Source organism: Lagopus leucura, unplaced genomic scaffold (genome assembly GCF_019238085.1).
Source record: "Lagopus leucura isolate 7727_CA_CO unplaced genomic scaffold, USGS_WTPT01 Super-Scaffold_100037, whole genome shotgun sequence".
In the NCBI taxonomy this organism is placed as follows: Eukaryota; Metazoa; Chordata; class Aves; order Galliformes; family Phasianidae; genus Lagopus; species Lagopus leucura.
In genome coordinates this window covers 1729792-1756486 of record NW_024962286.1, presented here as the reverse complement: position 1 = coordinate 1756486, position 26695 = coordinate 1729792, and the positions used below count along the sequence as shown (strand labels likewise).

The 26695-nt window shown below is 45.5% G+C and overlaps 2 protein-coding genes across 4 annotated transcripts in view; one reads left to right on the top strand and one right to left on the bottom strand.

Annotated features, from left to right (window-relative positions):
• Nucleotides 1-2619, bottom strand: part of CAPZB (capping actin protein of muscle Z-line subunit beta) — a 51847-nt gene extending 49228 nt beyond the window's left edge. For all 3 annotated transcript variants that reach the window (XM_042883032.1, XM_042883030.1, XM_042883029.1), the window contains exon 1: nucleotides 2516-2619. In XM_042883032.1, the coding sequence (XP_042738966.1) occupies nucleotides 2516-2518 (3 nt within the window). In that variant the 5' untranslated portion in view covers nucleotides 2519-2619. The remainder of the gene's footprint in view (nucleotides 1-2515) is intronic.
• Nucleotides 2620-10891: 8272 nt separating this feature from the next.
• Nucleotides 10892-24983, top strand: MICOS10 (mitochondrial contact site and cristae organizing system subunit 10). The gene is made up of 4 exons (XM_042883188.1): nucleotides 10892-10996; nucleotides 21291-21338; nucleotides 21678-21787; nucleotides 24737-24983. The coding sequence occupies exons 1-4, from the start codon at nucleotides 10930-10932 to the stop codon at nucleotides 24743-24745; spliced, it is 234 nt and encodes a 77-aa protein (XP_042739122.1). The 5' UTR covers nucleotides 10892-10929; the 3' UTR covers nucleotides 24746-24983.
• The last annotated feature ends 1712 nt before the right edge of the window (nucleotides 24984-26695 follow it).

Sequence of the window (26695 nt, the reverse complement as noted above, 5' to 3'; positions counted from 1 at the left end):
CAGCCCCAGCTGCCTGCACAGGCACCTTTCAGAACTTCACACTCAGGCAGTAAAATTGCAGCTCTTCAGAAGGCACTGAAACAGCTTCATGTTGAAACAAAACTCGAGGCAGCACGGCAATGATGTGCACCAGTTCAAGGGGAGGAAAAAGAAATCAGCTCTACAATTTGAATTAGAGTAAGGAACCCTTTGGATGTGACCAAACATAGCTCCAAAGGGCAGGCAGGAGAATTCTCCATGCACAGTTTGGAGCTCATCAGCCATCCTTTGCATGGGAAACTCAACTGAGAAGAAGCCCAGCAGACAACTGTAGAATGTGTCTTTGCCACAGAGAATCATTTAACTACTAATGCAATAAGCACTAAAAATAGTAATTCAAAAGAGTTAAACTCTGCTTTCATTCTGGTTCATTCCCAGATTTCAATTAATAAGATATCAGCATGTATATTTACCATATGAGGAAATCCCATCTGAAGATCTCGTGGTTCAAATATTCTCAAGCCAAAGATTTAACATCACTACATTCACAGCATTCCCTGTCCCAACGACACCCACCAATTTGATTTACTTTGAGAATTTGCTTTTTAAGACAGCATTTATCTAAGCTCATATACTTAGCTTACAAAACACAGACTCTACAAAATAACTCAAATCAGGATTTCTCAGGAGGCACAAGGTGCAAAGGACATGCTGTGAGCACTGATAACCTTCCCTGAGCTGATGCCATGGGTTTCAAGAGTGACACAATCGCAATCAGAAACAGACTCAAGAGTTCAAGAAGATGAAAAAGTGTCCTCATCAGTTGATTGGTTTCACAAATTTTACACTATTTTGGTAGCACCTGTATAAAACAGCAGCTGTGCCAGTGCCATTTTAGCTCCTTCATGCTCCATCTGAGTATTGTCTATTAAAGCAAAAGATCCTGGGGGTGCTCTAGAAGAGAACTAAAGCTGAAACTGGAAATTGCACTGTCTGCATAATGCTGATTATAAGAGCAAGGTTTTATTAACACATCACCACAGCTCATTTACCTCTTGTAACCAAGCCCAGTGACCTTTCTTGCAGTAGGCCTGGATAAACCACACTCCAGTTGCCCCACTCAGTGAGCAAGCCTTCAGGTGTGTACACAGCCACCACAACACACAAATAACGGGGCAGCTGCCACAGGTTCCTACCTGAAGTCCACCCAACTGCTGAGTCTAGCACAGTACTGGAGATCCTGGTCAGATTTCTCCCGTGCCCACTGCTCTCCGTGACTAAACATGAGAAATCAGAAGACAGCAAAAGCTTATAGCACTCACAGGACTTCTAAAGAGCTTGTGCTTTATCTCCCCTGAAGAGTGATAAAGTCACACACCTCAACTAAATTATTCTTACAGTATATTTTTGCATTCCCTTAAAAGCAGCAAGTATCACCACTGTTGTTTTACATGAAGCCTGCTTGTTTTCCTTCAGTTCTTTCTGTGTGAGGATTTCTGCTAATGCAGAAGTCAGGACAGTTGGTTGAACTCCTGACTAATAAATCCTGCAGCAGGTCTCATGCACAAAGACTTCAGCCAGGCCTCCTGGTCTAACATTCACAGGTGAAGTTAGATGCTCCATCATACCAATCCCACGCACAGGTGCCAAGCACAGCTTTGCTCCAACAGGCACAGAATCTTGATCATAGGCATTCTTCACTTTCCACTAGAAACCAAAGATCTTCATCCTGTGCCATGTAAGTGGTGGGATCACCAGGACCTTCAGCCTCCAGAGGAAAGGATAAGATACTGCCTCTGAAATTCTTACAGTTGAAGCAAAGGACTGATTACTCAACCAGTCTTCATGTACAGCCAGACACATTCTTAGCCTAACTATATTTGAACGGTCTTAAAAAATGTCGAACCACAAATTCCTGAGCAGTACCAACACCGGAGCAATTACAGCCCTAGAGGCACGCCGTGTTACAGGGGTTCGGCAGGCACCTCGCCAGGTGGGCCGGGCACAGCAGGACGGCTCCGCCCTTACTGCTGGGTGCGCCCAGAGGAGATGAGACCTCCAGGGCTGCATCCCCTCCACGCACAGCACCAAAGGGAAAACGAAGGCTTTGTCCCTTGGGCGAGCTCATCCCGCCAACACGGCACAGCCGGACTGCGCGGCTGCAGAAGGCAAAGACTCCAACCCGGACCCCGGGAACACCGCACAGGGCAGCGGTGTCGCTCCGGCCGGGCTCGGCCGCCCCGCACGCAGTCGGTTCCCGGTTCCGCACAGCTGCGGAGGGACACGGAGCTCGAGGCGGCTCTCTGCCCGCCCGTTCCGGCTCCGTTAGACGGCGGCACCGCGAGGCGTCAGATCCTGCGGAACCCCTGGCCCTACCCCACCGCCCCCCGTGGGCCCTGCCCCTACCGCCTCCCCCCGGTGCAGGCCGCAGCCGGGGCCTCCCTCACCGCCGCCCCGGGGGAGGGAAAAGGAAGCGGCGGGGCGCGGCCGTGGGGCTGGAAGCGGCGGATCCCGGCGCTGCCCGCGCGGCGCTCACCATGGCGGCTCGGCGGGGCTGCGCTGGGCGGTGGCAACGGCGGCGCCTCCCGGTCCGCTCCGCTCCGCTCTCCCTCCTTCCGAGGCAGGCCGCGGCCCTTCCACTTCCGCCGTTGCCTAGGAGTGAACATCCGGGTCAGCGCCGCACCGCCCCGCCCTCCCACCGCAGTCCAACCAATCAGAGCGCGGCTCGCCGGCCCTCGCCAAGTATGGAGCGCTGCGCGCGTACGGGGCGGGAGAGAAGGGCGGGAGGAACCATTCCGCGCCGCAGGGCGGGGGGAGCAGCGCCAGGCGCTACCAACGTCAGCGCGGGGGTGGGGAAAACTGAGACCGGAAGAAGCGCGGCCAATCAGGTGCAGGGGGCGGGGCCTGCGGGAGCGCTCCCGCGCGCCGGTCTCGCGGTTCTGCCCGAACGCCTGAAGGCGCCCTAAAGGTGGGCGGGGGAGCAGCGCTTAGTGCTGCAGAGTGCTGCTTGTAGGGCTAGGCGTGCTGCGGTTATTCCTCTATTCCTTCAGTCCCAACGGACAGGTGATGAGGAATAGTCGGCTTCTAGCTAATTAAGGATAAGGGTAATTTGAACAGCAAGTGTCCAGCTTGCCTGGGAGCGTAGCTTTGATTCTGTAAAGCGTGCGTGTGCCTGCTGGAAGGTGAGCAGGTGCTCGCACGTTTTGGTGACTTCAGAGCTCAAGAAGCTGATACACATCTGTGAAATAAAATCAGTGTGTCCGGGCGTATGGGTAAATAAAACATTCCTGCTTTCCTTTGACTGTCCTTGGAAGAAATCTCTTCCTAAAATACTGAATTGCCTTTCAGTGATCTCAGGTAAAACCAATCCCCGTTTCTGACTGTCCTTCCTGTGCAGAGCACGTCAGAGTCAGTAGTGGCACAGCTCTCCGCTGCAGCTTTTTGGGAGCAATCTTTGGGGCTGTGCTTCATGAGAGCTTTGTGCCAGGATCCCGAGAACCCTCTGCTGGTGCTCCCTGGCTCCTGCATTGCAGGCTTGGCCGTGGTGAGCCAAAAGCCCAGCTCTTGTTCTGTTTGCTTTCCTTCTTTGCTGTAGAAACTGGAAATGCTGTCAAGGGGAGTCATGCATTGCTTCCTGCTCTGATGCAATGGTGTGAAACCACAGCCTGTGTGCAATTGTAATAGGACTTATGTATTCTTAAGTGAACTGCTTCATTTTTTCCTGGGAGGTGACATTTTGTGGTATATCCACCCGCCAGGAGATAGCCAAGGCCAAGCTCTGACTTTCCACTAAAACATTATCACAGATGTTTTTGGTTTGGCTGTCAATTTTAGTAGCTCTCAGATACCAAGCAGAACCTTTCAAGAGATGGCAGCTCGGGCTGTGCTCACTGCACTTAACAACACAGGGCAGAACAGCTGCAACTTTCAGCTTCAAGGCAAGATGCTGATTTCCAGGGATGGGACATGTTAGCACGAGGTGGAACTGCTGGAGGTCATGAATTATAAAACCCAAACTGTCCTATCTGCTGATGACTGTTACTGTTACCCATTTTTCCAAGTTAACCTTGGCCTATATTTGGTTGATTTGTTTGGGCTTTTTTGTTCTTTTTGATGAAGAAATAAAATGATTGTGGGAGGCAAAGAGTGGAAAGCAGAAGAATGATAACCTCAGGAAAAAAAGGAGCTATGCTGCTTAACAAACAAAAGCACATGAAAAAACACTACCAAACAAACCCTAGGATGGGAAATAATGCCTAGTAGAAAGGCCACATGACCTCAAAAGGCATTTCCTGCTTTAGAGTCTCCAAATTCAATTCTTTGCCAGTACTATTCAGCCTAACCTCCCTGAAGCCAGTTTGTAACTTGCAGCAATCCAAGCTCCTTCTATTTCCCGGTCCCCACATCCTTCAGTCCTTACATTCCTTCAGAGGTTCCTACCAGCACTAATTAAGAAAAGGCCGCCTTCATTACTCAGTAGATTATTCCTTCCTTTTACAGGGTTCCACACGTCTAATGTGCATGTTTTCCTTGCAGCAGGGTCTGGGAGGACAAACACATGCTCTAAACTTCACAGCTTTTGTCACAAAACTCATGCAAACTGCTCAATGACTGTTTTGCTTTTAGGTCTTACAGTTAATGAACTGAAAAGGTTTCTAGCTGCTTGCTGAAGACAGAGCAAATGCAGATTTATGTAGCCTGCCATATTTTAAACAATTTGAGATCTGAATGAACGTCGATGCCAAGAGGATGTTTTTCTTACATGAAGAAATACAAGCATCCTGGAGTTTGTTTTCCTGCTAATAGGTATAAAGCAGCATAAGCAGCTGCTTTTTGTTTTCCAAAAAATATTTGCATTAAGAAGATCTGCAGATTCCTTTTGAAACTGATGTAACATCTTTTCAAATGAGGACCAGCTGCTTGCTTTGCTTGTTTATAGCAGGACATGCTTAAGGGAATGTTTTTGTTTGTTTATTAAGATGTAGGAGCAAGCTCTTCCTTGCAATCTGCAGTGTGGAGATCTCAGCTGGCAGAAAACTCAGTGTATGCAACTACAGTTGTGGCCATCCTACCTTCTGTTGCAGTTCTCGGAGAGGCTGACACAAAACAAAGCTTATTCAGTCTGTGACTGGGGGACATTCAGTAGGTCTGAGTGCTGTGAGGCGCGTTAGCTGCACTCCAGGCACGTCCCACACCTCCCAGCATGGAGTCATCCACCTACAGCTAGGAGTGTGCTCAAAAGGCTCAGCAGCAGGCATTATGCATCTTAGAATGAGGGCCTATAAACAAAGGAAGCAAACAATTATGTTAGTTGGTGGCTTACCAGCCCTACAACATCGGATTCATGTGCAACTAATAAGAAGGCTTTTCATCTTTTAATCAGCAACTATAAAATACATATGCTCTCCCTGTACTTTTGATTATATTCAAGGAAGCAAAAGGATAAATACTTCTTTTTTAGCATTGTCACGTTTAGCCAGAGCTCCTTCAAACACGATATGCTTTTTATTTTATCCTCCTTGCATGTGTTGCATGCATGGTGAAACCCTGTTTATTTTGTTTATTCCAGCATTTAGCCAGGACCAAAATGTAACTGAGAACATGCTTAGAAAGCAGGTCCTAAAGAAAGCTTTAACGCTTCACCAAACACTCATTTTTCCGCTAAAGAAAAAGATATCTTAGGCTTCTTTTTCCTTTCTTTCTTTCTTTCTTTTTTTTTTTCAGTCAGATTGCCCATTTTCTTTCATGTCCAGCTTGAGGCACTTGAAAGATATGTAAACTTTTTATTAGGGGTTCTCATAAATTGAGTTTACTGCTGCAAGAGTCTCCACTTCCAGCAGTGGTAAAGTGTAGCTTGCTGGTTTGTATTAGTCAGTCTGTAAACCAGCAGCTTCACTTGATTTGAGACTGAAAACTGAGCGTTTCTTGGAAACCAATATAGAAAAAAGGTACCTGCAGTGCTACCCAATGGTTTGGGATTTCGTATTCAAGCCATAGATAGTTCTCACTATGGAGATCTTTGTACACATTGTCAAAATAGCTGCACAAACAATAAAAACCACCTCCTTCCCAGTCCAATTCCAAGGCAGCTTTGCTGAGGGTACTCTTGCAATACAGTACAAGAGCTGATGAGAAAATCAAAATACGGTGTTTGGTAAAAAGCAACATGCTGTCCATCTGGAGAGGTTTGAGGCACTCCTCCTCCCATGCCAAGAGCACTAAAACAAGGCTCCAAAACGAGACTCTTCATCAGTATCCAGGCAGATAGACTGCCTGCCTTAGAGGTTCGTTTGGATAACATAAAAGGCAATAAATTTAGTGGCCTGAAAGGTCCATGTAATTGCTTATTTCAGTCCAGGAGTACCTGCCCACCCTCATGAGTGCCTTCACAAACACCTTGCAGTTGTTTGCAGCCACACTCTTTCTGTGTCCCACAGATTTCCACCCAGTTGTTTCACAGAATGCGTGATGCCAGTGGGCAAATGTCAGTGATACATCTGAAACCTCACCACACAAAACCCAGCAGGGCCTGCTCACAAAAGGACCACGAGGCTTTCTTTAAATATCAATCCCAAAAAGCAGCCTGCAGAATTACTGAGATTGTTTGTTTTTCAGCACATGCTTCTTCATTGTGTACTCAGGGATGCTGTTTACTCCTGTGCTTGTGATTGCAATTTTACCTTTATATTTTAAGCATAGAAAGTGCAATAGGAAAGACCTCGCAGAACTGTCTTTAGCCTGAGCAAAGAATATAGAGAACATTCTTGTCAAGCTTGGTCATTAACTGCACTAATAATGCCTGTCATTAAAAGAGAAACAAGGAGAAGCTGATTAAATGCACCAGAAAGAAACAAAACTTTCCATTCCTTTCCTTCTTCCTTGACACGTTGCACTTCACTGGAAGCATGCTAACATACCAGCCAAAAGAGTTGTAAGGGCTTGGATTCCTTCTTAATACAATAGTCACGGTTCACTAGTTAGAATCTGCATGGAAAAAAAGTGCTTGAAGAGCTGAGGAGGAGTGCTCTCTGCAGGGTTATTCATTAAGCAGTCTATCAGCACAGAGCAGTAGCACTTTTTCAACAATCAAACTAAAAAACGGATCACAAAGTAGCAGCCATCCAATGAAGGCGTGCTGTAGTGATGCTGATTCCTGCAAGGGAAAAAGCCACAACACAAGAGTTAGCAAAAGCTCAGATCAATCTTTCCATGCAAAGTGCTTTCCTTCAGGTTCCTGAACCACTCTTCGTATTCATGGCAAAAGCAGCTTAAAGCAGAATTAGCACAACGAGCTGGGACACGTCTTGTTCCGTTTTCTAAAGTTCCACTTCAATCAGCTGTGGCTGACAACTGTAACCAGCACTGATGGATGGAACTGAATGTAACATTCCGTCAGCTCTGCAAAACTGGCATGAAAATACATTAGCACAGACACAGGATGGACTTGTGAATGTGATCACTGTAAAGGGCTGAATGATCACTCTGCATCACGAGCTGTGTTTCCTAATGCAGTACCTCAGCCCTTAGCCTGTTGTTCACCCCCACGGATCTGAGTGCCTTCCACATAAAATCAATAAGAATACAAAGTAGACTTAATGGAGCCTCTGGCACTTTTCCCACTTGAAGGCAATGTCCTGCTGAAGAGGGGTTTCTTTTTCCTTGGAATTTGGATTTAGTCTTCTTTTTGTTGTGGCTCGAGCAGCAAGGAGGCTTTCCAAGAGGAAAATAAGCATCAGTATCTGCTGGCAAACACTGATGTGTGTTCCTCACTAAGTGTGAAGAAAAAAATAACCAAAGTGGTAACCAAGAGAAGCGTCCAGCCTGGGTTTCATTCTCTCTGTAACATGAAAGAAGCAGTCTGAGAGCAAGTGGGGACCCACTATGGCTGTGTCAACCAATTCAAGCAGACAACTCCTACGCTGCTGTGTTCCCATGCAGATTACTGCTGCTCTTGGCAAGAAAAAAAGTGTGTGGGAGGGGATTCATGTTATTTAATAAATATGCGAGAACTTACATGTGTATTCCTTGGAAAAGAGGAGTTTGGGAACACATTTATGCCCAACAAGGAACTGACAAGAGAGATGCTATACAATTTGAAAACACGCCTTGCACCAGAAGAGGCGATATACTCAACCCAGGCAAAAGTCAGGATGTAAAAGAAAGTCAGTTGTAGTTTTGTAACAAAAATTATTGAGGGGAACATGAATTTGTCCCATGTTGCATTATGCACAAGCCAGGGCAAAGGGTGAAAAGACAAGTAACAGCCTCCAGGGCTTGAGCTGTGGTTGGTGTAGCAGCAGGGAAGCTCTCCACCTCTGGGTACAAGCAGGGACTGTGCCTTCTGCAGGCTTCTGTGCAGCTTCTTCCCTAGGGAAACACAGTTCTTCCCAGCTCTGTCTCCTGATTGTTTGATGGCCATCTGTTGAACAACAACCCACAGTGTATTTATGTCAATCCCTAATGTTTAACTGTGGACAATCCTATTATTTTAATACTTTAAGTGAGGTATACAATTAAGTCAATTGGTGATAGAAGATGTGAACCCATTACAGTTTGATTTCCATCAGAGAACGGTAGGCATTTTTGAAGCTTCTTTCAGTGCTCATCCTCCTCTATTTTTGCATTTTTATTTTCTATGCTGACAAAAAGACTGGAAAGGAAGGAGAAGAGAGTGCAAGGGAAGAAGGGAGGGAAGGTAGCTTACGCCAGACTGTGAAATGTAAAACAGGTTTTTCAAAACTACGTGTTCTGAACATCACCTTGGAGTCACACAATAATAAATACTGCGTATTAAACTCAGAGGGTCTAATTGCCAAGTTACTATAGCAATGGGGAGAAAAGGCTGTCTTTGGACACATTCTCTCCTGCCTTAGTTTTCCCTTGGGTAAGCAGGGGAGAAAGGGTGCAGAGAATGTGTTCTAGATTGTTAATGGATAACATTTTCCAGAGACCCCTCTCATCAGTCAGTGACTCCAGGATTTAAAAGAAGCAGACATTTCTCAGAAGAAATCTGGACATCCAAAACAATTACACTGAACTATTCCATCTCCTTAGAAGGGATTTAAAGCATCAGGTTCCTGACACCAGGCTGTCAAAATACTTCAAGACCCATTACAGAGCAACATGACCCTTTATAAATCGTCTTACAGCCCAACAGCTCACCACCACTTCCTTCATCCGTGAAGAAACAGCGCATTCCAGCAACTTGAAAAGCCTGAAAACGAGTAAGTGTGAAGTGAAACTGCACATTGGCAATAACAAATACCAGCACAGGCCAAAGAGAAGACTGTATTTCTGGGTTGTTTTTAAAAATATTGATTGCTAGAATTTAAACTGGGGGGGAAAAAGAAAAGAATTATCTGGATGCTTCAAATATCTTTTCTCTCCTAATATTTTTCAGAGCTGAGTGTGCCTGGAAATAGAAGGGTGGAGCTGGCACACTGGGATGTACCACAGGATCAGCAGTTTCAAAAAACACTCCTTCATCCGCTCAGGGAAAAAATTGCTTGATGCTGCTGGTATTTTTATAAGCAATTTGATGCATGGCTCTATTTTTGATACTGACCCCAACGTGAAGTGATGCGAGTACAGTGGATGGGAAAGAGGAGAAAATGAGGCTCCCTTTACAGGGAAACAAGATTTGCCTTCTCCAGTGAAAGCTTTTAAAGCTGCAAGGGTTTGGTTTAACCGTGTGCCTTCTAAATAAATAAACTAGATTGTTAACTAAGTATAACTTCTGTTTGTAAGAGCCAGTTATGAACATTCCATGCTTTAGTGAAGGAGTGAAATCAATGCCTCCCACCATTGCTTTAGATCAAGAACAGTTACACCTTGAAGATCAACCAACGTGCACAAACGATAACAATAAATAACTTCAGAAAATGTTCACCCACTTTGGAAAGTTCTGACATTTATTTATCAGCTTGGTCTTTCTCTTTTTAAAGAGCATCCAGTTTTCTAAAACAAAGCCTTTTCCTCCCTAAGTTGAACTTCATCAAAACAAGTAAACACTGTTAAAAATTCATACTAACTTATGACAAACACCCTTTTTTTTAATTATTTTTTTTAAACGAGGCTCCTAGATTAAGACTTATAGAAAAAAAAAAAAGTGCTACAGAGCACACATTACAGTAAGCTTGAAACTATTTACACACACATCCCCAGTTCCACAGCACTGCAGCCCACTTCAGGCTATACCCTGGTGATTCACTTAAGCTCATAATTCACTTAATAACTCTCCCACAAATCCTCACCCTAATGCTGCTGTAATCACATCCTGAAGAGCACTCTTTTCTTTCTGATAATACTCAGACGTTCTTCCCACATAAGGAAGCAGGCTGTAGGGCTGAGGCTGGCCTTAAGTAAAGGGGGCAATGCCTAGGGTAACACTGGGCTGGTAACTGCTGTCTGTTCACACCTGTGCCTCATTTCAGGCCCTGAGGAGATGAAGACAAGAGCTGTGCAAGATGAAGGTCCTCTGTGACCTTTCTGCTGTGGAAATGGCTGTCTATGGGATGAAACGAACTCTGACAGGGCCCTACAGCAAAAAGGGCTCTTACCGAACTAGAGGTGGGAGCCCTGAGGGGAGCAGCTCTGTGTGGTGCGCCCTGCCTGTGGGGGGATGAAGATGCTGCCTGACGGATCTGTGTCCTTACAAGGGCACGGCAAGAGCCCTGGATGAAGAGACAGGGCCCAGGAGGGGCCGGAGCTTCAGAGCCGGGCACTGCGGGGAAGAACAGCCCTTTTGAGGCTGGAGACTGTGGGGAGGAACGGCCTCGAGGCAAGGAGCCGCCATCGCGCCTTCCCGCCGGTAACCTTGACAACGGGTCGAGTGAAGTCTCGCGAGATATCCCTTGCCGCCTCCAACCCGCGGCGGAGAGTCTCGCGAGAATTGCTGTGAGGAGGAGGAGGCGGTAGAGGCGCGGCCTGAGGTGGGAGGGGTCTGTCAAGATGGCGTCGGAGGGCGAGCTGGGCAGGAAGTGGGATCGTTGTCTGGCGGACTCCGCCGTCAAGCTGGGTAAGGGCGGGGAGGGCCTGGCGCAGGAGGAGGGCCTGGGGAGGAGCGGCGGTGGCTCGGTGTGTATCTGGGGCTGTGCGTGCCGCCGCTCGGCAGGCTTTGCGCTGCGGCCATGCCCGGCGGGAAGGGCCCCGTGTGGCCTTGTGCCACCTGAGGGCCCGGTCCGGGCCGCTGAGCGGCGGGCGGAACGGCGAGGGGTTCCGGAGCTCCGCCCCCACCGGGAGGGCCGAGGAGCGGAGCGGCTGGAGAGAACCCCGCAAGGTGACCTTGGCGGCGGGCTCGGACCCCCGCTGCTGTGATCCGGCCCGGCTGATGGCGGAGGGTCGGGTTTGACCTCTGCTTTGACGCTCCTTGTGTTAAAGGTGAGCGGTGTCTGTGAGAAATGCCGTCAGTACTGAGCCCAGATGGGCTGCGTTGCTGCATCCGTCCCTGCCACCAGCTCGGTTTTGCCGTGATGGAAATTTGGGTTTAGAATTATTTGTGTGCGAGGTGGGCTGTGTTTATTAAAAGCAGTAAGCAGCATGGCACGCCGATAGCTTTGGGTGTGTTCCGTAGTGCAGTGTGCATGCTTTGACATTGAGCTTTGCATCTGGCGTTCCAGCTCTGCACACAGCTGTGTCTCTTCTTAAAGCATTAGAATGTCTCTCCTTGTTTTCTTCTCTGCTAAGGGGAATGGTTTTAAACTGAGATGGGGGAGGTTTAGGATAGAGATAGGAGGAAATTTTTCCCCCAGAGGGTGGTGAGGCACTGGAACAGGCTGCCCAAGGAGGCTGTGGATGCCCCATCCCTGCAGGCATTCAAGGCCAGGCTGGATGTGGCTCTGGGCAGCCTGGGCTGCTGGTTGGCGGCCTGCACACAGCAGGGGGTTGGAACTGGATGAGCATTGTGGTCCTTTGCAACCCAGCCCATTCTGTGCTTCTATGACTGTATGTGTGTCTGAAGCGATTCATGTGCAGCAAACCACTGATAAGTTTTCACATTTACCTGGGAATTCTGTGAGTGAGCAGAGTTCATTTGTGTGGTCTGGTGATGTCCACATCACTGTCTGAATGAGAGAGTGGTTGTGGCTTTGTGGAGAAGAAACATGGTGATGTAGCACTTAAGGACAGGGTTTAGTGGGCAGTATTGATGGTAGGCAGACAGTTGGACTGGATGATTGTGGAGGTCTTTTCCAACCTGAATGATTCTGCAGGAAGAGTGCATCAAAGCAAGTCTTTAAATGCTCTGTACAGAGTGACTTGTGTCTGATATGGGAGGTGTGGGTGCCCTGTTGGTGCAAAAGTCTTTTTTTAGGGACATAAATAATATCTGAGAAATGTGAATGTTTATCTCTTGTTGCTCTAGCGGCATTAAGCTTGAAAGCTGATGAGGAACTCGGGGCTTTAGTTACCTAATACTTTTCCATTAGAAAAGATGTTTAATAATTTTGAGTAAACTGAAACTTCCATTGTTTATAACAGGCCTTTGAAAAGTGTCAAGTACTGTGGAGCAATGTTTTGTCTTCTGAAATTCTATTCAGGTTTGCCTGACAAACATATCCAGATATGTTTATGTTTCCATACCATTGGTTGCTTTATCATAAAATATTAAGTATGCCAAATTATAAACAAGAGCTTGTTCCATGCTGCAGCTGTACATGCAGGGGTCCTTTATGTGCAAAGCCTCCTTGGGAGGCTGAAAGAAGCAGATTCAGCTTTGGTTATGATGCAGCATGCCTCTTTATCAGGCCTTTTGTTTTCAGTTGGTGTTTTCTTCTATCCAAACGTGGTGTTGGGGGAAATAAGATGTATGTAGAATTTCTGCATTAGAGCTCAAGAGTTCCTGCTTGTTATCTTCACAGTGGCGTTGAGGAGAGGTTTAAGTAAAATTCAGGTTTGTCAATGGGGTTTGTCAACGCGTTGCCTTGGGATGGTAGATGAGCTGCGCTCTTTGATTTTGTCCTTGGCTCTCCTTCTCCTCGTGTGCAATAGATTTTGTTGTTGTAGATACTGGATTAAAAGAATAGCAACCTCTTCTGTGGCAGTAACAGCAGACTGATTCACTGTGAGCTTTGAAAACTGTAACACCCCAGAAAGTGCTTCCTATTGCAGTTGTTAGTGACAGAAGATGATGCTGGCCTTGAAAATGGACGTGGCTTGGGCAGACTGTTACGTGAGTACTGGCTGCACCAACCCAGCCTATCTCAGTGGAAGTGATTACTTTCTCTGCAGGAGTTCAAAACTTGCATGGTTGAGAGGACCTTTTGTAGTGTTACTTTTGGGTTGAACTCTCCAATAAACTCTCAAGGGTGGTTGTTATAATGCAAAGAAAATAGATGAGCTTTTTCACTTGAGAATTTTGTCAGTTATGTGAGATGTAGGAATGGATCAAATCCTCACTTCTTTGTTGGGTGCTGGCTTCTGTCTGTGTGTTCCATCACATCCCAAGCACTAGAGCAGGAAGTAGCTCTGAGCCAGTGGCTGGGAAGAAAGTGAACCTCGTGGTTAGCTCTCCATTTTCCCCTTTTAGGTACTGTAACTAAAGATGGACATTCAGTTTCTGAAGCTTTGCAAGCCTGACAGCATCTTTTCCAGCATCTGTGAGAACTGTAGCGACCAATTTCACTCTGTTTTAATGTGAGAGATGAAGGTACACAGGTAGCAGAGGAGAGTACCGTTATGAGCACAAGTGTTTTGTTAAATGATAGCTGTGGGCCATATGCAGCCTGTCCTGTATTATTAGTCTGTTAGACTTCCCACTAGTTTCTTAAAGCTGTTTGTGTTTGGCTGTGCTGTTCGTAGTTATGCTGTGCTGTTTTAGTTGGAGATGTCCTGCTGCTAAAACGTCCAAAATACATATTTATCTTAAGTTGTATCTTTTTTTGAACTCCAATATTATATTTTTGACCTCCTGCTCACTACTTGCATACATCTTGTAATTCAGTATTAAAAATCTTTCTTTTTTTCCTGTACGAAACAGACCTGTTGTCAGGTCTAGTGAAGACAGTATTTCATTTCAAAGAGCTGGCTGCTTTAAACCACTGTGTAAAGTGTCCAAGCGTGGTTAAATGGGCCTTGTGTGCTGTCCTCCTTTTTAAGGAGACTGATGTTTATTTTGCTAATGATGAGGATGAGTGTAAATCTGGCTGCAAGCACAGCGTTCTGTGCACAGCAGGCTGGTTTGCGTGTCCTTGGCTAACCAAGGGGTTTCTCTGGTGAGCGATGCAGATCATACCACTTGGGTTTTGCAGAGACCTCAGCTGAATTGCTTCCAACCCCGCTGTTTAAATGGTTTTGGTGGTGGTTTTACTTTCTCTTTGCTTTGTTTTTTTTTAACTGATAGGTTTTGACTCTTTATTTAGAAAGGCCGCTATCTGTAAAAGACTGGCAGAGTTGTTTTTCTCTGTTAGGCTGTAATTTTGGGCAGTGGATAGAATGTGCTGCTTTCAGAGCAAAGAGTGTGTATGTAAGTGGAGGTGGAGTTTGTATGCATGCGTGTTGTTTTGTTTTGGAACTGTTGTAGTTTTACAGGATTCAGTGCTGTAATTTACCTGTAACCAAAAGGTAATCTAGGAAACCTATTTACTTTTTGGCTTGTGTGTTAAGTTGCTGCTGACATCAGTTTATTTTTTGCAGAAGATGAATGTTTTGAAGTCTGTCTGTGCTTGACCAAGATTCAGCCTGGAAGCTTGTGAAGAACTCAGCATCATAATGTCCATTTTCCTCTAATCCTCTGTTTTGACATCTGAAAATAAAATGCTTCTAATTCCCATTTAATGGGAATTTTTTAAGGGAAGAAGGCGCTTTCAATTGTCCTGCAACTGTTACATGATTTCTTCTGGCTTGCATCATCTTGCCTGCTTGAATAGCTGTCTCTGTTAATGGCAAGGGTAAAATGGTATTGTTTGTGTCATTCCCCAGATTGAATTTGTCAGAGAGAGTCATTGTGTGGATTGTGGTGTCAGTATTTTTAAATAATCCTTCACATGGTTATGAACAGGACAGAGTCAGTCTATATAATGATAAAACTTGATTACACTTTCTGAAAACTGGATTAAACTTTGTCTAAATATACAGAAATCCTGAAATTCCTATTTTGAAGTTTTTGTCAGGTTTTTTTTTGCTTGGCCATTGTAACGTGCCATTTAGTCTTAGCTACCAGGACAGAAGACTTGTTTTTCAACTGGGAATTTGGTTTTAATGCTGGAGGACACAATGCGTGCACTGCATTACGATGTGCACTGTGATTTGTTTGTAACCCCAGCTGCTTTTCCTTTGTCTGTAAGGTGGCAGCTGGTGCTGTTTGGCTCGTGCCACCGTGGCAGGGAGCTGCAAGCTGTGCTATGGGGAGCCCTGCTGGTGCCTTCCTCCAGCAGCTCCTGGCCATGCTTGTGGTGTGCCAGGAAGCCCTCAGGAAGAGCTGCGATGCCCATGTGATACTGCAGCCATTTGAAACCCCCTGACTTCATAAGATCTCCTCTGCTGGAAGTGAATTCAAAGCACACCGACTTCCTCATCCTCTGCGTTAGTGCATTGTTCAGGTGCCAGCTGTGCCTTTTTGGGAGTTGGCACATGGGGACGCTGCCCAGCAGAAGGGGCTTCCTGCCAAGCAGTGTCCTAAATCACTTGTTAGGTCCGTGGGATGTGACAGCATTTTGTGGGAACAGCTCCTTTGAGCTCTTTGAGACTCATATTTAATTCTGTCTAAATCAGGGCTGCTTGTACACATTTGATAAGAATAAGAGATTTGAGAAGAATTCAGGCTGCTTTTTTGGAGCGTTTCTAGTACATGTTGCCGTCTCTGCTTCTTGCTACATTGCCACGGTCCCTTAGACATCGGTAATGGTGGATGTGGAGGAGTATGGCTGTCAGAGAGTGCAACCCTGATCTGTGTCTAAAGGCTGCATGCAGTATTAAGAAGATCCTTTCTTCACAGAGCTGCTTTTCTCTTCTCTCTTTGTCCTCTGTAAGAGGGAAGGAGGAAATGTAGTATATGCTCGTTGTCTCATTTGCCAGTGTGGGGATGAAGAGTTTCTTCTTAGGCTCTGAGATTGAGCAGCTGTGACCGTGTAGGGGATCACAGACTAAACTTGATACTCCCTGCTGCACTCAGTCTGTGTGCAGAAGTGCTGATGTCTATCTAAGGTTTGCATCTGGGCAGCAGTTAAACTGCAGGAGTGCTTAAGGGTGAAAGCGGCCCCTGAAAGCATGTCAGCATTTTCCTATTATATGGGTGTTTGGGTATTTTTATTCTGTCTTCCCAAGTATTCTGTGTTACTACAGTCAAATGCTACAAGAAAACAAAACACTCGTTTTCCGGCTTCTTCCTCGAGTGCTCGGGGTCTGGTTTCACTGTGTTTTCTTCCAGTGTCCTTGCTCGTTTTTCTGTCTGCAGTGTAAACAGCCCACGCAACAGGGGAGATGAGAATGAAAGCTTGAAGGTTGGTGTTTGAAGAAAATCTGACTCCTGCCATGAAAGACCTAGCAAGGAGTCTGCTTGGAATTAATTTTCTCTTGATGGCTGCGTGCTCTCAGCCTTCAGCTGGTGCTCAGCCCTGCCCTGCAATGCTCCAGTGTGCAAAGAAGGCTCACTTCTGCACAACAGTTACCTGTGTGCATTGTCCAGACCTTTTTCTAGGAGCGAGAAGGGGGGAGGTTAGGATGGGACACCCTACAACAGGAAGGATACTTGGCGAGCTGCCTCTTTTGAATGCTTTAATTTTTAAGTGTTTAAAGCAAATTCTGTTGCTGCTGAGCTGCTGCTTGCTTGATGCTCGGGCCCATGGATGAGATGTGCCACGAAGCCTCAAAGCTGTTGCTGTCACAGAAACCAACTGAGCTCCATAGATTTTCTTGATCAAAATGGGAAGGTTTTAGTTGGGAAGAAATCTCTGGTAGAAAAGTCCTTCACTGCTTCTGTTGAGTCTGGTCTGCGTGGAGGTGCTGCTTTGTTACAACAAGAAGCCAAATTCCAGCAGTTGCTTCCTTGTTTTACTGCAGTCACTTAGAAGAACTAAGTGTAAAACAACAGAATTGTAAAAAAAGCCTGAAGCTTTGTGCTTGGGAGAGGAAAATGATCTGATGACCAAAAAAAACCAACCCCAAACTATTAAGTAATTGCAAACCTTCCAGCTGCTATAGTAACGACGACACATTGCCGGATGTCAGCAAGCATTTTAATCCATCTATCTTAAAGCTTCGAGCCATTGGAGGAAAGGCTGCCTAGGTGTGGCAGCCTTCAGAGCTGCTTCAGCCTGCAGCTACTTGGGTCGCTCGAAGGAACTGTGTGGTGTCACTGCTGGAGGCACTGCTGGTTAAACTTACAGAGTCTCCTCCTCTGGAGATGTTCAAGACCTGCCTGGATGCCGACCTGTGCGACCTGGTGTGGGGAACCTGCATTGGCAGGGGGTTGGACTCAATGAGCTCTGGAGGTCCCTTCCAACCCCTACAATTCTGTGATGCTGTGAGAAAGCTTTTCCCAGATGTTCTTCTGGGGGCAGAAACTTCTCCTGAAGATCTGTGTTTCTCTACGAGGCGCTTGTATGATGTCCTGTTGGGTATGCAGCGCGTGCTGTCCTGCATGTTACATTGATCTGAGATACCGTGACGTTTTCTTTGGAAGGTGTGTGAGCCAAAAAAGCAGAAATAAGAGTTTCCAAGAGCAGCTTCACCTCACACCAGTTCTGTGTGGCTGCTCCCGTCCGTGCAGCCGGGGAGCGCAGCGCAGCGTCGGCAGAACCACCCTGTCCTCTGCTGACACTGACTGTAAATGAGCTTAAGCTGAGATGATGGATGGAGGGTGGAAGAGGCTGCTTTCCTAGTTAAACATTTTAAACTGTCAGAGGAGGTGAAAAATGTGTTGTACCCTTTCCTGTGGCCTTTTCCTCCAAAGAGCCTGTCATGCAAGAGAGGGAGGCAAAATGCGCCCGAGTGTGGCTCAAGCCCTTGGCTTTTCTGTGTTCATTTGTTTTTATTGTAAGGTAAACCTTTCGTGTTTTATTGTCCTGAAGCTCGAGCCTGGCCTAGAGGTGCTGCTCTGTAGCAGGAACAGCTGCAGGCCCAGTGTCCCCTGGTCAGGTGGGAGGCTCTTTGAAGCGACGTGTTGCCTCTTTAAAAGGAAATCGAGCATGTGAGAACTTCAACCTGTAAAACTCATCAAGGGCTGTGCCATTGTTTATCTCTGGTGTAACTTTATATAGAATTAAAGCAAAATGCATTGCTTGGCTTCCAAGAAAAGATGGTTCAGCTCCCCCCTTGTCTTGGAGACGCAGGAAATGACCACATAACCACAAATACTTTCTAGTGGAACGAAGATGAGTGACAAACTGTCCACAGAAATAGATTCTTAACCAGATGGGCTAAGAAGTGAAATGTAGTTCAAGCTTCTGGTTTGAAGTTAAAACCAATGTTTAAACCAACCAAGAAAAGAGCAAATGTTATATAAGCAGTGGCTACATGAGAGGCAGATCTGAGCTCTTCTTATTGATAGGGGTGTTGGGGTCAGCCACAGCTTTCAGTACGGCTTGTTGCTTTCCCTAACCAAGAAATGAAATGAGCCTAGCTGCTTTTGGCAATGGCCATGGTAATGAACAACTTCTTGGGCTTTGTTTCTCAGGTTTCCTTCTTGTGCAGAAAACAGAAAAAACCCACAAAACGTTACCTGGCAGATCTGTATTTCTCTGAAGTGTTTTCATTACTTAAAGCGAGGCCCTGGCTAATTTACCATCATTTTTCTTAACCAGTCAGCCTCTGTACTTGCCTTCCTGCCCAATAGGATGGAGTGAGAGCATCTGAAACTCACGCTTTGCGTTTTAATTGCAAAGAAAAATGCCAGGAGGAAGCAGTGCTGATGGTGTCTGTGCAGAGCCCTCACGACTGGGGGTGTGATTCTCACTTGTGAAGGAGGGAGGTGAAGAGAACTCCAGATAATGAACATTTCTGAGTGTGGTTGGAAAGAAAATGTATTAACTACAGCTGCTTCTGTATTGTAGCCTTTTTATGACAAGAACCTAGCTGGTTTACCACCACACTGGTAGGAAGAAATGTGGGTTTGACTGGTAACTGTGTCTGGAAAATGTGGTGACGTTAGGAACTGCTTGGGCTGTGCGTTGAGATGATGCAGAGTTTGTCATCGTTTAAATCATTTCTCATTGATTAGCTAAACTGTTTGAATTGGCAGAGGGAATCTTCTCTTGGACTGGAAGCGTGGGACTGGTGTTGCTCACTGCAGGACAGGCTTCTGAGCGGGCAGTTCACACAATCAGTCCTGAACGGGCAGCCCTCCAAACCGAATGCGACTTCCTCAGAAAGTGGGACTGTGACCTGCAGCACAATAGCTGCAAACAAAAAGGCAGTGTGTTGGAGGAAAAGGCAGCCAGGAAGGCAGGCCGGGGGGCCGGCAGTTGTCCGCTGGATGAATTCTTGAAGATAGTAATTATCCCTAATAGCATAAACATGCTGCTAGAGCCAGCACCAGCTGTTTTATAGCAAAGGTGCAGGAGGAAGGCTCTGCCTGGGGAGGGGGAGTGGAGGGCTTAGCAGGGATGGACTGCTGCTCTTCCTAATGCCTGATGTCTTCCAGTCCGAGCAGAAATGCCAGTCACATCCAGACACAGGATGAGTAGTTGGCTGTTTGTATGACGTTCCCCCGAGTACTGCATCTCCTGCTGTCTGAACTGCAGACCTGTGAGGAGCCGAGACGTTTTTCTTTTAGCTGTGCAAGTGATCAGAGTGAAAGCCGGACCTTCTGTGAAGTGCTGGAAAGCGGCTGGGGGCGTTGTGTCAGCGCTGCTCGGCAGGTGGGCACAGTGCTTGTCTGCCACGGCGAGTTTGTGAGCCGGCTGGGCTGTGATGAGCTGCTGAAGCAGTTAGCTGTAGTGCAACCAGAGCTCGTGAAAACGTGTAGGACAACGAAAGGAGTTTGCAAAAGCAGCTCTGACTGCCAGCCCTTGGTAAATATGGACAGAAGTGCTAGTGGGAGTCTTACTCTGTGGTCATCTCTTCTAGTGCTTAAGGCTTGTTCATCAGTGAAAAGCATGGGGTGCTTAGTTAACATACTAGTTAGTGCAGTGAATGTGCTTCAGTAATCTGTGCCTGAGCCCCCGTTAGTGGACTTTCTGCAAGGAAAAAAGCTTTTGAGAGGAAAAGGAAGGTTAAGGAAAATATATATTAAAAAAAAAAAACAAAGCCCACTTAAAAAAGACCTTTACTGCTATATGCCAAGAGGGCATAGGATGCTTTGGCATTGTTCTGGGCACAGCCCGCTTAGTAATGCATTCAGCAGGAGCTGAAATGAAGGCCACGTGCTTTTAGGACTATTCAGTGGGAAAACAGAAGTATATTCCTAAGGTAGACTTCTTGTACTGAAAGAATTCAGACTCTTAGCAGGATGTGTTTGCTGCAAACCTGAAGCTGCTGGGTATTTTTTAGTGAGCTCATGCATGCGTGACTGATTTATTTTTTCTTAAAAACATTCTTTTCCTTCTGCACCTTATCTGAAATTCTTGTCTCGAGTGGATATAATTAAGGGTAGGATTTAGCTGCTGAACTCAGACTTTTCACCGTTATATTTATTGGGTTTTGAGAGGAATTTTGCAGACTTGCCTGAATTCTTACAAAAAATCACACGTGTGCCTTCCAAAGAAAGCAAAATGATTTTCAAATACGCCAGCTGAGTTCCCTAATGGTGCCGGGTAAACGCTTTCAACTGCTGCAGTTATTTCTATATATAGGATAGGGATGTGAAAAGCCACTCGCTCCTTCAAACGTGTTTAAATATGCTCCAGAGCGAGTGCTGTGGATGTGAAAGATGAGCGGCCCGGAGCTTGCTTTTGCAAGGTATGGAGTAACACAAAGCACCACGTTCTGCTGCCCTCAGGCCACACGTTGAAGCAGTTAAGTAGCGAGATAAACGAAATACAATAAGATATTCATCTGAAGCTCCAGGACACAATAAGTTTGCGTTTAAGCCGTTCTCATTTACTGACAATGAGCCAAATAAATCATAATTCCACATTGCGAATTGGGCCACGAATTCAGAAAATTTTCTCGGGGATGAGAAGTTGTTTCCCAACTCCTTTTGATTGTAAAGTTCTTACAGATGTTAGGATTCTAATTGGAATGAGCTGCATCTAATTACTGAAGAAAGTAAGAATTCTTGGTTTCAGAATTGCTATTAAGATCACTTTTGTTTGGTGTGCTGACACAACTGCACTCTGCTATTCCTGAGTCAGAACAAAGAATGACTGCAAAGAACTAAACAGTTTTCCATCTCTTTGTGTGACCTGAGGCCTTACTCACTGTATTTCTTCTTACAGGTGCTGGATTTGGGTTAGGAATTGTTTTCTCAGTCATCTTCTTCAAAAGTAAGTGCACTGCAGTGATCTTGATGGCTTGCTTCCCTAGCTTTTGTCTACCGTAGCTGCAGTTTAAAACCGAGCAATTGTTGAGGCAGTAGAACTTAGTGAAGGTGTCAACGACTCGTTCATTATCAGGTTGAAATGAAGTTACCAGAGCTTTTAGCTGTCGGGTCACAGAACCGTGAGCCGTTGGCATCTCTGATCTGCTGTGCTCAGCTCACGTCCTGCAATTGCAGGAAATGCTGTGCCAACTCAATCTTAGTGTTTATGTAACAAGGCTATCATTCTCATATGAAATCAATGGCTTTTCTGGTTGTTTTTACCTTCTTGCTTCTGTTCCCACAGGAAAGACGTGGCCGATTGCATTTGGGTCGGGGATGGGGTTAGGAATGGCTTATTCCAATTGTCAACATGACTTCCAGTCTCCATATCTTCTCCATGGTAAATTTGTCAAAGTAAGTATCAGTACCAGTATCAGTAACTGCTGGTAGCTTTGTGTGAGTTAGCATTGAGTGCTGCATCTAGACAATGTTTGTTTTACTTGATAGTAGAAACCTGTTGTACTGTAGGGGTTGGGTTCCCTTGCTTGTTAGAAAGCCTTACAAATGTATTGCCAAGCAGTAACATTTAGACTGAATACATAACATCAGTGTAGAAGTTCCTGCAGGTGGGTTTTCCTACCATAAGAAAATCCAAATAATAAAAATAAATAATAGGAAAGCTTAAAAAAAAAAAAAAAAAAAACAACCAAACAAACCAACAAATTAATTCTGTCTTGAGCCTTTGAAATTGGCAGCGCTGGAAGAAAGTGAAAGTCATGTCAGGTAGATCTGCCTGTGGAAGCTGATCTGTGATCTTTTTGTAGCAGGAAAACACGAATCATTTCTAAGTTCTCATGACTTGTTTGGCTGGATAAAAACGTAGTAACAATAACAAGACATTGTACAGTAGAATGTTTGTAAAGAGGATGGTTTAAATGACTTCAGGATTGTCACTGACCACACTGCCATAAAAATATTTTAAAATAAATTAATTAGTAGGAATTATCTTTACTCAGAAGCTGCCTACATTGCACTCGTGGCATACTGAACCCAAAGACCAACTCATTAATAGTCTTTTTATTCATGTATAGAAGTTGGGACTGTTTTTCTGGTAACTTGTTGTTGCCTCTTAAAACAGAAATGGGGGAAGGAGCAGCATTTTGGATCTGCAGAGCAAAGCAGTGTGAGAAGCACTGCAGAGATACCCATGGGGAGCCACCCACTGGGTGCTGGTGGATATTTGAGTACCACAGAAATACTGAGGTAAAATGTTCAGCCAGGGGCTTTTTGTGGGCTGTAAACAGGGTGCAGAAATTGACACGGATTCATTTTTTTCTTCTAATGAGGGAGACCTGGTGGTATTGTCAGGCTTTATCTGAAAGCATCTAATGCATCCGGAGGTGAGAGGTGAAAGTTGAGTCCATCCTCTTTAGGTTTGCTTGGCAGGTGAGCTTATGCCAGCCTTCTGCAACCTTAGCAGGCACACCTATTTCTGGTTATCTCCAGCTGCCTGTTAAGAAAGGGAAACAATCAGCTCCTTGAGCTGCTACTTCAGAAAAACAGAATTTGGGTAATGAAGCAGAGCAACTGTGACTTAAATCCAGCTGATACAGCACTGCCAGCTATGGCCCAGTGCTGCTCCGCCATCACAAGTCTGTGCATAACTCTTCTGGCCACATTTGTTGCTTATGCAGAATTGCATCAGCTTTGTACACCATCCTGAGCGTGTTCCTCCAGTTTACATTCCTAAAAAGAAATTGGAACAAACTGTCTATAGCTGCACGAAGGATGAATGCCGTGCATGCACATTCTGAGAAAGCATTGTTCATTCAGCGATGCTTGTTACTAAGGATGTTGAGCAACAGAAAGCTGACTTTCAGGTCAGCCTAGTAAGGGATTTTGTTTGGATTAAGGACTAATCTGGGCTTTGGAGCAAGGGTGGTCCTTTGGAGCATGAGGTAATTGAAAGGACACTTCACAGAAGAAGCGCAGCTGCCTGCATGGCACAAGACTAGACGAGTAGTTTCCAGCACGCTGCCTCCACTGACTGTCTGGCACAAAGAGGCTGAACATGCTGAGAGGGAAGATGCAGATGAAGCCATCTAACAGTTAATGCCATTAATTCTCTCCAGAACGTCGTGTCATGCATAATGGATCCAGGGTTATTACAACAAAATTATTTCATTTCACTTGGTTAGGAGCATGGAAAATATTGTTGCATTATCACTCATCTGTTTTCTTCCTAGAAAATACTGTTGTAACTGAAGTCTATGGGACTTCCTTTTCAAAACTTAGGCTTTTATATTTTTCAAATGCTAACTTCTCAAAAGATTCTGCAAGAAAAATCAGCTTCATTAAGGGAGAAAAATGTAAGCGTGGATCAACTTGAGTGAAATGGTTTCTGGTTTTCTGACCTGTCACGTTCGTAAGGTCGCGGGATAACTGAAGTTGAAAGGGCTTCAGGAGGTCACCTTGGCTGCCCCCCAAGCAGGGCCAGCTGTGAGGTCAGAGCAGGTTGCTGGGGGCTTTATCCAGCCTGAATTCTTGATTCTTCAGGATCAAGTTCTTAATTCTGAATCCTATGTGAGAATGAGAGAGGATGGAGAACCTTTGTGATAGCAGATAATCAGGAGGTTCCAACGTGACAGTGCACCCACCCTAAGTTGGGCCATCGTTCTGCCCATTGAGTTGGTAAACTGATCATGAAGCACTAACACCAATTCAGGAGCCATTCATCTACAGCAAGAGACACAAAATGCAGTAAGATTCTAATCTGTGATCATAAGATTCTGAGGGCTTTAAGTCATTTGATCAAATGGATTTTACTGTTACTTCAGCTGATTTAAAATCAACATCTAGCAATTATTCCAAAGCTTAAAACTGCATAGCTGAGAATGACTTAGGTGTCACTGCAAAATGAAAACACATGCAGATCAGATACCTGAAAAATTATTTAGCATGCATAAAAAAAAGACAAAACAACTCCACCACTGTACTTTGATAACAACGTGGATTATATTGATGTCCTACAAGAAGTTCAGCCATTGGAATCTCTTCTCCTGCCTTTGTGGCTTTAATTTCTGTCTGATATTCAGTCCATAAGTAGTTAAGTAGCACTTTTTGTTTCTAATTACTCAGCTGACCAGGACAGAGTCTTGTTTGCACAAAAGCATGGCACATTGCTGCTATGAAAATAGCTGTGTAACCTCTCCCTGTTCACTTCTCAGTCTAGCAAAAGATGAAAACATTGACCTACCTTCTGGAAACATTACAAAGCTAAGAGGCTTGTTTTACATCGTGCAGCACCTTCCACACGAAGAACCCAAATGGCTTTTTAATAACATAAGCCTTCTTACTTTACAGGAACAGTGACTAATGACTGAGACTATCCCAGTGGGAAGGAAGGAGAAATCAATGATTATTCCTCAGGAATACTGAAGTGCGCCTGGAATAAGCCAACATTCTTCAGTAATGATCACCAGTAACTCTTTATACTCCAACAAACTGTTTCTGTACATGAAACCAAGTTCTGTTTCTTGTTTTGTATCTTGTGTCTGGAAAGTGCAAGGAAGAGCTCTTCTGGGAAATAAATAAAACGAAAATGGCCTTCTGTGGTGTGTTGACTTTGTGAGTGCAGGAGAGAGAGCATGGAAGGGGAGGACGTCGTTTTGAGTACCTAGCAGCAGCTGTGACCACCTGGGTAAAGCCTCTCTGAGTGCTCTTCAGAAGAGACAGCCGTGGTGTGTTGCTCTCCACTCTTGAAAGGCAGCCCCATCTAACGTGCAGTTCAAAGAAGCATTCCCACCTCATAAATCATCCACTAGACCCCTGCTGCTCGTGCTGGTGTTTGGAGAGGAGTATAAATACTCCTGTGTCCTATTTGCGCAGTTGCCCTTCAGAACGGGAACTTCTGTCCTCTCCAAAGGGGCAGAGTAGAAAAGAGCAAATCCCAGCTGTGGGGCTGACTCAGCAGGCCACCGCTGTCCCTCTGTGGCTTTGAGTCGGGGTGAGCCAAGCTTGGAGCTTCCTTGGTATGGTGGTGGATGAAGCAGGCACACATACCGCCTGGCTCAGCGCTTATGTTTCAGGGTTGATTGTTTTTTCACCCCTCTTCTGGTGGGAGAACATTTCAGTGTCTGGGAGTGGGTCACAAATATTTAAATCTCTTTATTGCCTTAGCAAGTTATTGCTCCAAATGCTCCCTTCTGTTTCACATTTACCCTTCTCCTTGTAAATAGTTGTTAGCATGCAGCCTGCTGCTCTACATCTAACTCGAGATCTTTGCTGTTTTACTCAGCACAATTTCCTAGCGATTGAGGTGGTTCTTAAGGACTTATGTTCTTCCTCCCATGCTGCAAGGTATAAATGCATGAGTACCAAGACAGAAAGCAAGTTGTATGGGTTGACAGGGAGCTTGCAAGCCTGTTCTGCTGCAGTGCGTGCAGGCAAACAGAAGAGTGACAACTCCTCTCCAGAAAGGGGAGACAATGGAAAACAAGCTGCACAATATTTATTTTTCAAAGTGTGCCAAGGAAGGAAGGAGACAGACTGAGGGGCAGTCTTCTAAGTTCAGAGAGCTTGAGAAACTCCTTACCTTGCAGAGCAGTGTCACTGAGATTTGGCTGGAGTGCTGCTCAGTCCTGCACTGCCACACCACCCTGGGTGTTGTTATGGACTGTGCACTGAAGGAACATGTTGAGCTGTGTTCAGAGTCAACAGAAGCTGGAGAGCTAGCCCAGAGCAAGGGACTTATGAAATAACATTGCTTTCATGCCAGAGCAGCGTTAAATTCTGTCAAAGCATGATACCATCCAGGATCAGTGCTCCAGCATGTCCTTGTTTTTCCATCTCCTCCCTTGCCGGACTGCCTTCATCCATCAGATCAAAACAGCTTATTGGAAACAGGATCTCTTTCCAATTTTGAATCATTTTATCTGGCCCCAATTTTTAATTGGAACTATGTATTTTGGAGCCATAGCTCCTCTGTGGTTTGGAAAGTGTTTTTATTGAGTTCTGTGTGTGTGTGCTGCAGTGCTAGCAGCCTGGGAAGCCAACAGGTTCAGCTGGAGAGAAGAGCATCAACCTGGGTAAGAACCAAGAGAACCAGAAGTGGCAGCGACCCTCAGAATATGACTGTCAGCATGCAGAAAAGCTTCAGCCAATGTTTGGTGAGAAATGACTGGTTCTGATTTGCACAGCTGCCTTGCTTCTTGTTATTTAAATTGACATGTATTTTTTATATATATGCCTACGAAACTTGTGCACAGTCAGCCTGTATCTGTTTTGGTGTGATTAAAATCATGTTATTCAGACCCTCTTTTT

Bases quoted from the DNA above. Each gene is read 5' to 3' on its own strand.
- MICOS10 (XM_042883188.1), top strand. From the start codon at position 10,930: ATGGCGTCGGAGGGCGAGCTGGGCAGGAAGTGGGATCGTTGTCTGGCG. The intron at 10,997-21,290 runs GTAAGGGCGGGG...TTCTTCTTACAG, and splicing joins GGACTCCGCCGTCAAGCTGG to GTGCTGGATTTGGGTTAGGA. The intron at 21,339-21,677 runs GTAAGTGCACTG...CTGTTCCCACAG, and splicing joins CTCAGTCATCTTCTTCAAAA to GAAAGACGTGGCCGATTGCA.